The following is a 12,280-nucleotide window of genomic DNA, read 5'->3' as shown; positions in this document are numbered from 1 at the left end:
TATGTGATCATAAAGTGGGTCTGCCGCCCAATCGTTCTGCTCTAGGTAGACTGTGTGGCGGCAAAATCCACAGGAGCATTGGTTTATGGCCAAGGTGACACACTGTCCTAACTGGCAGTGTCTCTTAACTCAGGCCAACAGACTGTTAGAAGGCCCTACACAGGTAGGGTCGCTTATAGATACATACAGGAAAAAAAACACCAAGAACGCACAGACTCAAAATGAAAAGCAAATAACAAATCACAGCATGTCTGTGCAAGGCAACTGTTACAACACTGTGTTTAGCAGCTCTTGGGTTATTGATAATCCATCACTTGTGCTTCCATGTCGTTCGGAATCTAACCATGTAAGTTGTGGATTTAACTGTAGTTGTAAGAGGTCAATGCACCTGGGAATGTCATTGTCCACAGTGGCACAGCCGTACAGGAACACTATGACCCCCACTATGGCAGCAGGGATCAGCATCTGGGTGTAAACCCCCAGCCAGGCAAAGTATAGGCCAATCTTCTCCCCAAAGTACTTCCTGCAGGAGAGGAAGGAAAGCAGCACTGAGTACATACATCAGGAATCAGTTCAGATATGGTGATTAACTAACATTAACTCAAGCCAATGATGTAATGCTTTGTCTTTTTGATTGCTACAATACAGTATAGTATATAGTCTCTGCATTATCATGTCTTGGAGTTTAGAGCAGGATTCTCTCACCTGATTAACCCAATTGGTTGGTACTTGTAGAAGACACTGTAGCTTGCCCATTCTTCATACAAGATCTGATGAGACAATAACGGGTAAAACAACATCTTAAATTAAACAATACTTAGAGGCAAAACCATGATGGAAGACTACATTTAATATAGCTTATCTTACTTCTGAGTCTCATTATAGAACAGAGGAAAAGTCCGTTTTTGCTCATAAATTATTGAAATTCATCATGCAAATTATTCATTTAAACAATACTGATAAGAAAAGGTCAGTCCCATTACAAAGCCCTTATGAAATATTGCATAGCCATTACTAGTCACAGCTGTGCTGTGATCTCAATTGTAACAATGTGCTTCAGAGTCGGGAAGCAAGTTCAGGGAGTGAGTGTTTTAATAAAATAAACGGAACATAATACAAAAACAAGAAACACTAACAGCACACAGACATGAAACAGAAACAATGACGCCTGGGGAAGGAACCAAAGGGAGTGACATGTATAGGGAAGGTATTCAGGGAAGTGATGGAGTCTAAGTGAGTCTGACGACACGCAGGTGTGCGTAACGATGGTGACAGGTGTGCGCCATAACGAGCAGCCTGGTGACCTAGAGGCCGGAGAGGGCGCACACGTGACATCACAATGCTATATTTACAGCCTGAGTTTTGCCAAAGAAATCAGTGCCATTAAGGCCCAGGGGCTGGTTGCATAAAACCCCTTAAGTTTATTTTCCCCTGATGTTTTCCCTTAAAGTTTCCTTAACTTTAGTCAGTTGCAGAACACATTTTAAGGTGAATTCCCCCTTAAATTAAGTAAAAAATTGAAGGGTGCCTATGAAGTCCCTTAACTGTTTCATTCTGTGTGGATATCAATGTAAACAGCATTTGTGGAGGTGAATGTTGCTTTTATCTGCCCTGGTTACAATAGGAAAACATCAACCAGCTAAGCTACCTAGCTAAACAATGGAAGATGCACAATCCATAGCTTTACAGCTAGTAGAAACTAATAGAAACAATTTGAGAAAGAAGTAACTACAAGAAATGTGGTTCATCATCTTCGGAAGCAATTTGGCTATTCTGTCTTGATTGTAGAAGTTCTATTTTGCTAGCTCACAAAATAAATGTGATCTCTTTGATGAGATGTTCAGTCAGTGAATCAGGCCATCTCCATGGTAACCAGATACTATTTCTACAGTACATGCCTTCAAACTACCATAAAACCCCCTTAACCTGTTAAACTCTGACCCTCTCTGGTGGCATTTTCTAAATTATGCATAATCGTGTATACTACCCTCATTTAGTAGAAGGTAAGAACTGTGGGATTCCGATAAAGGTGTCAGAAATAATGTTACTGGGCCTCCCTAGGGGACCCAGGTTCGATCCCGGGCTGTGTCACAACCGGCCTTGATCGGAAGTCCCATAGGGAGGCACAGAATTGGCCCAGCGTCGTCCGGGTTAGGGGAGGGTTTGACCGGGGGGGGGCTTTTCTTGGCTCATCATGCTCTAGTGACTCTTTGTGGCGGGCCGGGAGCCTGACCTCGGTCGCCAGTTGAATGGTGTTTCCTCCGACACATTGGTGCAGCTAGCTTCCGGGTTAAGTGGGCGGGTGTTAAGAAGCGCAGTTTGGCGGGAGGACGCATGACTCAACCTTAGCCTCACGAGCCCATTGGGGAGTTACAGCGATGAGACAAAATTGAAATAGAGGAGAAAAGGGGGGTAAAAAAAAAATCTAAAATCAAAATATTATTATTAATGTGACTACTGCAGAGCCCGAGATACTAGCCAGCTAACAAGACTACCTAGGTAGCTCGCTCGCTCACTCACAAGACCAGCCAAGTTATCTGCGTTGTTGCTTGCATGCGATTGGCTGTGGTCTTTGGGGTGGCACTCGGCCTGGGAGACGGAGCTGCCTGTCAGGCATCATTCAGGGCTTAAATACCCCACGAGCTCAGAAGCTCTTAGGTCAAGTTAAGGAACATTTAGCCTGCTAACATTCTAACTTATAAACTGATAATGAGCGCCAGACACAAATGAAAGCATGATGTTAGCGTGAAATGTACCATCCCTTAGTGTAGCAATCAATAAAAACGCATGCGCCGATCCACTGTGGGCTCTGCCGCCCAGCCACACTGACAATCTATCATCATTACGTCCACTCCTATTTATAGAGTTTCTCGTGATCTCCGCAAAACAACTTTTGGTATGTCGTGATCATGGGATAAATAAGTTGTGATCTCGATAACGAGGGAATTATTTGTATTCATTTGTCCTCTCTGGACATTCGTACTTAAGGGAAACACTTCAGATGTTTTATGCAACTGGGCCCAGGATCAGCATGTAGGGACAGGGTGCTGTGGTCTGTGTCGTCTGACAGGTCAAGGTCATCCTTGAGCATCAAATGTTATTTAGATTACGCTTAGATTGCCCCTCAGTAGTCCCTAGCGTGCATCTGCATGAAATAATATAAGTGAATTTCACTGTTGGTCTCATGTTGCACTCCTCTGCCTGTCCTACATGAGGTTTCACTAATGAAGTGGCATCACTGTCAGGCTGGGAAATGGGCACCCAGGGGTCATGCCATCAGAGCCTCACAAATATTTGTTTTTTTACTGAACACTGAACAGTAGTCCCAATGGCACATCACTGAACAGAGCTTCAGTAGGTTACTATCCCCCACCCAAATGGCCCTGTCTGTTCCCAAACAGAGCTCCCACTTTGCAAGACAAATTAGTGATGCTCGTGACTCATCATAGACCAGCCTAGCGTAGCAGAACACAGGACTGGAAAAACAACAAACCATGGAACAACTCATAACGACGTCGCTTCTGAAATGTAATCATGCCGTCATCTCAAGGACATAAGTCATTTCTGTGACAGAGCACTCGATTTGCTCTGTGCACGGACTACACCAGATGGGTGGGAAGAAACATACCACTGCCGTACGGCAGCTTGGAAATTGAGGATTTCTCTGAGGATTTAGATTTCCTTTGCTCTGGGCTTAAATCGCTTAGATTCGACCAGACTGGTTGTCGTACAATGCTTGAGGATGGTAAAAAGGGATTAAGCCTGTTGCCGTGGTGACACTTTCAATACACACAGTATAATTATTATCTAAGCCAAAGGGGGCTTTTCCTCTCCAGCGTTGCTGACGGCTTGTGTTTAGAAAGCGTTTGAATTCTGTGCTTTAACCTTTTCAATATGCTCCGACGCTGTCGACAAGACTTTCCTGTCCTCACAAAAAGAAAATGGTTTATGAGAATCGCTAACAGTGACACAAATAATGGATTGGTTTGTAGTTTCATTGATTGCTTATTGACATGACCGATGATTTGCTCGTCTCACCTTTCTGTCATTGGCCTCCGCCCCCATGCCGTCAACATCCCCCTGCAAGACAAGTAATGACACAATGATATCTGGTTACAGAGTACATGGCTTCGCATGGGTATTGATATGTGTGGTAATATGCTCACATCGTGAAGAGGGTACGCAGCAGTGTAAACACCGTTGCCAAGGAGACTGGTGATTCCTGTAAACGTCATTTTCAAGAGATCAAATTTACTATCAAACAGAAGGCACGCAATAGCAATAATATTCTACTACAGCATACTACATGTAGTGCTGTCTAGAAAGATGAGACAGATGTCATTTACATCCCTAAAGGATCCAAATTCATTGTAATATCCCTAAGAGATAGGGGACATGGCTTGGCTTACCCATGGTGTATTTGGCTTTAGTGCATCTTGTACGTTTCAACACTTCATATACCTAAATGGGTAAAAAACATGAAAATAAATACAAAAATACTTCTGCAATGTATTAAGATGACCTCAGGTAAGAATCCCATCCAAATAGGGCAGAAATCCTGTCTTGTGCCATGAATTTGTTAAGAAATGGACCTCAGCTCCTGGCCATTAATGAACAACTCTAAATGCATTGATGGACAAGTTGTTTTCAAACTTCACAGCAATCTCCAAAAGTCATTTTAGCTCAGTACTGATGTTTCTGTTGAGCAGTAAAGTTCTACACCATCTCCGCTGGGAGCATTATATGCTGATTGAGAAGGAATCCAATGAAAAGTCAATTACATGAACAAATCATACATTTACTTGTGGTGCGAAGGGCTTTTTATTGACTTGCCCATCATTCAAGCAGATCTATAGTACTTACTATTGAGGCCCTGGTTTTGCTGTCGAAGAAAGACTCTCTGTCTGAGAGATCAAACCTGTTAATACAGAAGAGCCTTCTGTCAGCGGTTCATTTAAAGAGCCATGTACTCAACCAGGAGAAAGTATGTTAGTTTTGTAGGTACGTGGAGAGCAGTTTTTTTTTGTGGCCAAGATGTCACACACATTGTCATTATTTAGACCAAACATACAACACAGGGTGGCTACAGGGATAATACGGTTGCAACATGTCTTGGTAGCTAGTGTTAGTCAGAGGCCTGGCCTACACAGTGTTCATTGAGAGTCAGGAGCTCAAAATAGCCTGTAACCTCTATGCCCACTCTCTTGAATAAAACCTAGCTTGTTTACTAGCCTCCCTCAAAACACATTCAAATGTTGTGCTTTTTACAATACATAATATTCTAACATCCAAACGCAGATGAACTATTCCCGGAACATCAGAGGATAAATCTCGGATTAAAAATAATATTTAAATCGCAGTGTGGATGTCTTCCAAACAACATCATGGTTCAGATTTTGTTTCTGTTGATTTTGTATCCGTTGGTTTTGTGCCTGGTGATTTTGTGCCTGTTGATTGCACCTCTACATTATTACTGTCAAGGCACAGTGGGGCCATTAGCCATGTCAAAAATGACAAAGAGCTCAAGACTGGTGTAGACTGCGGGTAGAAGAACAATTTAAATTCCATTTATTTCAACTCAGCCAGATCACATTATGGAGAAATGCACCTACTGAGATGAATAATTACAGGTAGCAGCCAGTATTAATAATACATAATCACATCTTCTGCACATAAAGCATCCAGCTCACTAATTAAAATATTTTAACATTAAAACCACTGGGCCTAGTGGGACCCCCCCTTCAAGCTAATGATCAGTCATTTTGACTGCAACACTAACAGTGTAATTAATATATTTCATATATGCGATCGCAAAAAATTATAATTTGATTGTGTCTAATGACGAAAACATCAGTAGCCTAAACATCATTATAAGCCCAAATGTGCTTAATAAATAGTGAAAATCAGCACATAAGCAATAATGGCATTATAAGAAGTGTCGATATGACAGCAGTGAAAAATAGTCCATTATTTATACGTCGGATACCATGGCATATGTGTTTGTTACTTTGTTATCAAAATGCAGGTAACGCATGATCTCTCTGAAGCGATCCCGTGACATGTTTTCTCCAAATAAAAGTATCCCATACAAGTCTGACCAGAAGCTCTCCATATGCACACTCTTTCCACCGAATGCTCCACGGACAAACAGGATTAAAATGAACGCTTTCAGCTCAACAGACAGATCCCAGGCAGTGTCTTCTTACCCCATAATGACATTTTGAGTTGATAATCGCCGTGTAGCAAATGTCATCGGCTTGTTCTATCTAAATGGTGCCATCCTTTCCGCTCTCCTGTCTCACTGTTACATTTGGTAATGGCGGGGGAACCTACGCAGTGCCCACCATTCAGGCTTTTTTTTGCGCTTAACTCTAGAAGGTGTAGGTTATTCAGGCTGAGGCTCAGAATCAGAAGAATATTCATCAGAGATGTCATGATTAATTTCCTCCCGCCATCTGAGTCGTTTTCAATCGGATCTTGTAGCATCGCTAACGCAACATGCGCATCCATTCATCTTGGTCGTCTCGCCATTGTAAATTACGCACCCTCTCACTGTGTACTCCACCCAATGATTATTTTTATGGCATGTCCTCATAAAACTGGTTAAGAACTCCAGTTCTGTTTGTCATATTGAGATTCTAACGACGGCAGTGTGTTATATATATTCTTATTTAGGAAAAGTCAAGGACTGAGGCGGCAAAACTTTAAAAAAATGGCAGAGTAATAATTGTTTTAAACTCATGCGCAGTCAAAATGACTGCTTTAGCGGTTATAGTGTTAATATCGCCACAACCAGTACTGTAATAATTTCAATAGCTATACTTTTGCATTGTACCCATGTCTTGAATTGCAAATACATTTCTTTCCTATTGCATCACAAACATTTCAAGCCACTTTGAATTTCTCACATGCATAGTATTGGAAGTAGACCCATTAACCTTTGAGCTCTGCGTCATTGATCACTTGTCAGAATGTGTTCAATGGTGAGCCTAAACCCCTCAACCCATGCCACAGGTCTCAGTGCTACTACTGTACTCACAGGTGCTGCTTTTCCCGGGAGAACGGGTGAGAAAGATGCTTCACATTTTGGGGTCTATTTGGCTCCACTTTAGGATGAAGTGGCGCAGTCACTTTGTGAATGAACAGATTGATCCTCTCCACCACATTACTTCCCTGTTTGACCTCGTACACCTGAAGGGAAAGGGAAAACAGGAAGAAGACATGTTGAGAAATGAGTGCATGAAAGGCTATCAGTTACATTATTCTTATTTTAAAACTTTTTTTTTGTCAATTAGCAGACGCTCTTATCCAGAGCAACTTACATTTACTGCATTCATCTTATGATAGCTAGGTGAGACAACAACCCATCACAATCGTATCAAGGACATGTTCCTTCAACAATGTGTTTATCAGCAACGTCAGTGCTAGTAGAAAAAGTCCCTTTTTTACTTTTTTGGGGTGGGGAGATATTCTTCAAAAAGAGTTGTACATGTTTTCGGAAGTTGTGCAGGGACTTCGCTGTCCTGACCTTAAGGGGAAGCTTGTTACACCATTGGGGTGCTAAGAGAGAGAAGAGCTTCGACTGGGCTGAGCGGGTGTTGCCCTCCCATAGAAACTGACCAGTGATCCATCTAAAGGCAGGCCATACCTTTTTGGTGGGCAGCTTGAGCTTCATGAATTCTGCCTCCCGACAGAGCACATTCCAGGGAGCATGGATCTTCAGGAAGCCAATTCCTGGGATTTTGTTCTGGAAAACAGAGAATGTGATGTTGAATAAAATAATAACAATAATAAATCAGGCAAAAGGTTTTCATGGATATTTAATGTGTATTGAAATAAGTTTCCCCTGTTTTATCTGGGTGATACATGCATACCTAGAATAAAGCTACTGTCACGTCTCTAAGGACTACAGTAAGTCTTTCCAAGGTAAAGCACAGAAATGCTACTGCAGCATTGCAACTGAAAAGAAGTCGCAATGCTACAGTAGCAAGGATTGTTGTTGGTTAGTGTCAGTCAAAGGCTGTATCCACTTGAATACAAAACAATGTCTGATAGTCTAATATATACCACAATCTCCTCTATAAAAAAACAACAGTGGTTATGTAAGTCCCTCTCATATGCTCCTGACATACTTCCTCATACCTCCCAGCCCACTTCAGGGTCCTGGCCCTGTCTGTTGAGAACACCGTGGCAGACTACACTTTCCACAGCAATATCAAGCAGAAAAGATCCTGCCAATTCTATTTTGGGGCTCTGGTTCGATTTTCCACAAACAACCCTCATTCATGGACAAAGTAAGTTAATAAAAGAAAACAAGGAGGGTTGAATAAACTATGTTCAGACTTACTCAACAATGCATAAGGATGTTGTCAACAAGTATGAAATCATTTTGAATTTGCCTTAATTAATATCACTCAAAACAGAACTTCTCCTTTGTTAGCAACACTCACTAAATGGTTTGAGACCTCTTCATGCACGCAATGGGAAACCAACCCCCACAGAACCACATGCCTCCTACCATTTAACAGACATTACGAAACACATAAACGATAAAAGATAGAACAGCAAACACATGTCAAATCTTTTTTTAAGTGGTTTCAGTAGTGGTCTGCAAAATGGAGTGGTTAGAAACTAGGCCTTACCATTACTCTTTCATACAGGGCAGTTTCCCATGGATTTGAAATACCAAATATGTTTTACGCTGTAAAGGTCTTTCAATCTGAATGGGACACACAATGTATCTTGTGTCTTGATCAATGCAATGATTTATGATGAATGAGTAATGATTAATGGGTCAATAGCCACTCTAGGGGGTACAGTATGTAATTACCTATAATAATAGGCCTCTTTTTGCTTGTAAGGCTGAAAATAATTACTATTGCACATTATGGTGGCAAAATTGCAATATTATCTTATAATACTTTTATTGCATCAAATGGTTGTTTTATTCAACAGAATAGAGTATTCTTAACTATTGTGTGTGTGTTCTACTGAGGATGGGCCTCTGGCAGAGAACTCTGACCGGAGATTTATGATGTCTTTTGGGTGATAAAACCTAAAGAACATTCCAGAGCATGAGTTAATGTTTCTGTTCTATACCGTACCAGGGAGAGGTGGCTCCAGTTTGGAGTCGGAGCGCTCAACACAATGAAAACTGTTGACACAGAAAATACCTATAATACATAGCAGACAGTATCTTTCATACAAAGCTTAACCTTATGACCCATTCTATATATCGGTTGTTCGTCATGTCGGTTGAAAGGGGTGTATCTTGGCTATAAAAAAATACCTTTGTCTCAGGGCTCTCAATGAATTATCAAAGACGATGATTCATCAACCAGCCATCGCTATTGCAAAGCTCTCACTAATAAAGATTCAGTTTAAGTATAACTCTGACTTGTGTAATAAGTTTGTCTCTCCTCATTTGATAGTACAGAAATTAACCACCACATTTGGCGACGAGGATGGGAATCTTCACTTGGTGACCACTCCTAACGACATGGGTAAATCGTGCACGAGGGATCCCTCAAATTTGGGATATCACCTTTGATCTGATACCACATCTCAAACATAGTTAAAAACATTTTTAAAAGAGGTGAGCGAACAGCACGCAAAGTTGAGTTTTTAAGAAAAGCCTCTGTTACGTAGGCCCTGAGTGTGTATTCCTGTGTGAGGGGGGCATCTTGCAGGTGTAAACAGGGCCGAGTCAGTGGAAGATGATCTGAGATTTAGTCGACTCAAAGACACCCATCATTGGTCGGTTGCGGGCGACCTAGAGCCGTCCTGACACTGAATTGATCACAGTGGGGATTGGTGTGGTCTGTAGGGGTGAGAGGCCAGGGTGACTGTGGGTTCTGTGTGAAGCACGGTACCTGGAGAAACCCTATTTGAAGAAGAACCTCATTCTGAAAAGTGTCTGTGTGACTGACCCTCAGAAGTGGTGAATTCCAATTATTTTAAATGTGCTAGCCAGGTATGCCCTGGGTTTGGTAATTTAGCGTTAAATATCTAGAATCTGTGTGAACTAGTTTTGACCATTTAATGTTAAACAATCCGGAATCTGTGTGAACTAGTTAAGACCATGTATGATAAAGTATAAGATAGTAAGGTGAACCTGTATTTGTTTTAAACCTGTAATTGTTTTAAACCTATACCCCATTTTAGAAGTATTGAAAGATGTAAATGTATGAGTTGCATTATCCTATGTACTAATCATGATAGAAAATATTCCTGCAGGTTAAATTATTGTTCAACAACAACTAATTGATTGGGTATGTTTGAGAATAGCATTGTGTGACTGTGATATGAGAGTTGTGTGAAAATGTAAATTAGTCTTAATCTGACGTTTGGATAGTAACATATAGAAATATGCTTAATCAGATTATTGAAATTTGGATAATAAGCTTTGATATAACGTTATCTTGGGGTTCTGTTCCTTCACTGCCCATCATAGAATATCACGGGGTGATATTGAGAGCGGGATGATATTTTAGAAAGCAGAGGAAGGTCTATAGTTCCTGAGAGGCTTGATTTTGCAGTGGTCCCAGGGAGGTTAGAGAACCGTTGAGGATTCCATGATCATTGTCCGGGAAACAAAAGTAGATTTTTTTGGTTCTGCTTCGTAGCTGTGGAGAGTCCTTGAAAAAGCAAATGGAATGGTTGTCGTGAGTACCTAAGAATTTCTTACGTTTTATTTGGATTCTGTGAATATATGAAAATATGATAAATTGTACGTGTATAATCGATTACTATAGATTTGATAAAGTAATACTGGGAATATAATTAGATACAATTTAAACCACCCATTCGTAGACGTACGTAGGTTTTGAGTTGGTATCTTTAATGGATAATTTGATAAAGATGAGGTTTAAGCGCTATTAAACTGTCTACAAAGTCTGGGCAATTGTCTAAAAACTGATTGGAGTGTGTCCACTTTTGGTTAACTTACCCTAATGATGTAAGTAATAAACGCTTATTGGATTTTCTCCATCTGGGTACTACATTTGAAATAAAACTGCCCTTAAGGCCTGAAAATGTGTTTTATTTTTTTCTTCCCAGTATGAGAGGAGCTGGATTTATTGAATAAACCTTTTTCCATAAAGTTAGAGCGATTTAAGATGGAATCTCGACTTAATTTATAACGTCGTACAACGCCTAGGGTATCCATCAAACTAATTATCATTGTGTGATTAATGTGATGTAGTAAAGTAATTGTTCTCTCATGCAACGTATTTCAATCTAGTTTTATTAAAAATCGCAAGATCTGTTTCCAAGCCAATGAATGTCGATTTAACTCTGACTGCTAATCTATTCATTTGGCATGTGGGAATCATCGCCGGAAAAACGCTTGGACTTTTAATTAAGGCTTTTTTCTGGGAATTGTGTCGTTAATATGTGCCTGATTTTATGACTACAGACAATTATAAAATTGGGTTATTTGTGGGGTTTCTTCGTCATTTCAATAGCATTGGGTATATGGTATTGACTAAAATCTGGGTTTCTGATTGTAATTCAACTATTGGTATGTTTTGCCTGGAAAGATACGGTCGCTAGTGTTTGTTTAAGATATAAAGTGAACATTTTAACAGCTTGCTTAGTTCAAATTGAAAGACTAATTCATTCAACATAAATAGCGAGGCGATTTCGATATAATACGTTGTCTGTTGCCTAAATGGTCTGCTGGGAATAACATATTGAGAATGGAGTCGAATTTAAATAACTGAATCAAAGAAGAGACAGTTACCTCAATCTAATGAATTCTAATAATAAGCGGATAGGTAATTGCGATAGAGTTGTGCCCACTGAAATGTGTTTTTTATTCTTATGGCTTGACTGATGTTTTTTATACATTTAGCACATTACATGTTATTTTTAAAGTCTTGGACATTTCATAAGTGTGAAGCCAAAAGAGAAGAGAAGGTTGTAAAGTTTGTTTTTAATTTTACGATAGAGTTAAGGCAGAACGTTGTTTGAGTATGGGTTATATTGTTTCCTACTGGTAAGAATAGGAGAGTTGGTTGTGCTCGCTGGGCTATATTGGGCTGTAAGGGATTCAGGTCTGAATAGTTGAATCGGAAACGTTTTGTGACAGTTTCTGATTATTGTTGCTCGGTTTTATAATTTAGGTAACACCAGTGAATTTGAGCAGGAAGTTAATGTATTCTAACATTATAATCTGTTTCCATTACGTGGAAAAATGTCAGCTCATTAAAGTGGATTGCAGTTTGAGTTTGATTTTATTTTTATAGGGACAGTGCACATTAATCACAGTTGTGTGTAT

At 40.3% G+C, this 12,280-nt stretch overlaps 1 protein-coding gene across 6 annotated transcripts in view; it reads right to left on the bottom strand.

Moving 5' to 3' along the window:
- Nucleotides 1–12,280, bottom strand: part of LOC115167498 (anoctamin-1) — a 54,500-nt gene that overhangs the window by 23,843 nt on the left and 18,377 nt on the right. For all 6 annotated transcript variants that reach the window (XM_029721950.1, XM_029721951.1, XM_029721952.1 and 3 more), the window contains exons 4-11: nucleotides 7,649–7,747; nucleotides 7,040–7,191; nucleotides 4,864–4,918; nucleotides 4,410–4,461; nucleotides 4,167–4,222; nucleotides 4,039–4,080; nucleotides 706–770; nucleotides 389–523 (exon numbers count right to left, since the gene is read on the bottom strand). In XM_029721950.1, the coding sequence (XP_029577810.1) occupies nucleotides 389–523; nucleotides 706–770; nucleotides 4,039–4,080; nucleotides 4,167–4,222; nucleotides 4,410–4,461; nucleotides 4,864–4,918; nucleotides 7,040–7,191; nucleotides 7,649–7,747 (656 nt within the window). The remainder of the gene's footprint in view (nucleotides 1–388; nucleotides 524–705; nucleotides 771–4,038; nucleotides 4,081–4,166; nucleotides 4,223–4,409; nucleotides 4,462–4,863; nucleotides 4,919–7,039; nucleotides 7,192–7,648; nucleotides 7,748–12,280) is intronic.

This window comes from Salmo trutta, chromosome 29 (genome assembly GCF_901001165.1).
Source record: "Salmo trutta chromosome 29, fSalTru1.1, whole genome shotgun sequence".
NCBI lineage: Eukaryota > Metazoa > Chordata > Actinopteri > Salmoniformes > Salmonidae > Salmo > Salmo trutta.
This window is presented reverse-complemented; position numbering and strand designations above follow the sequence as displayed.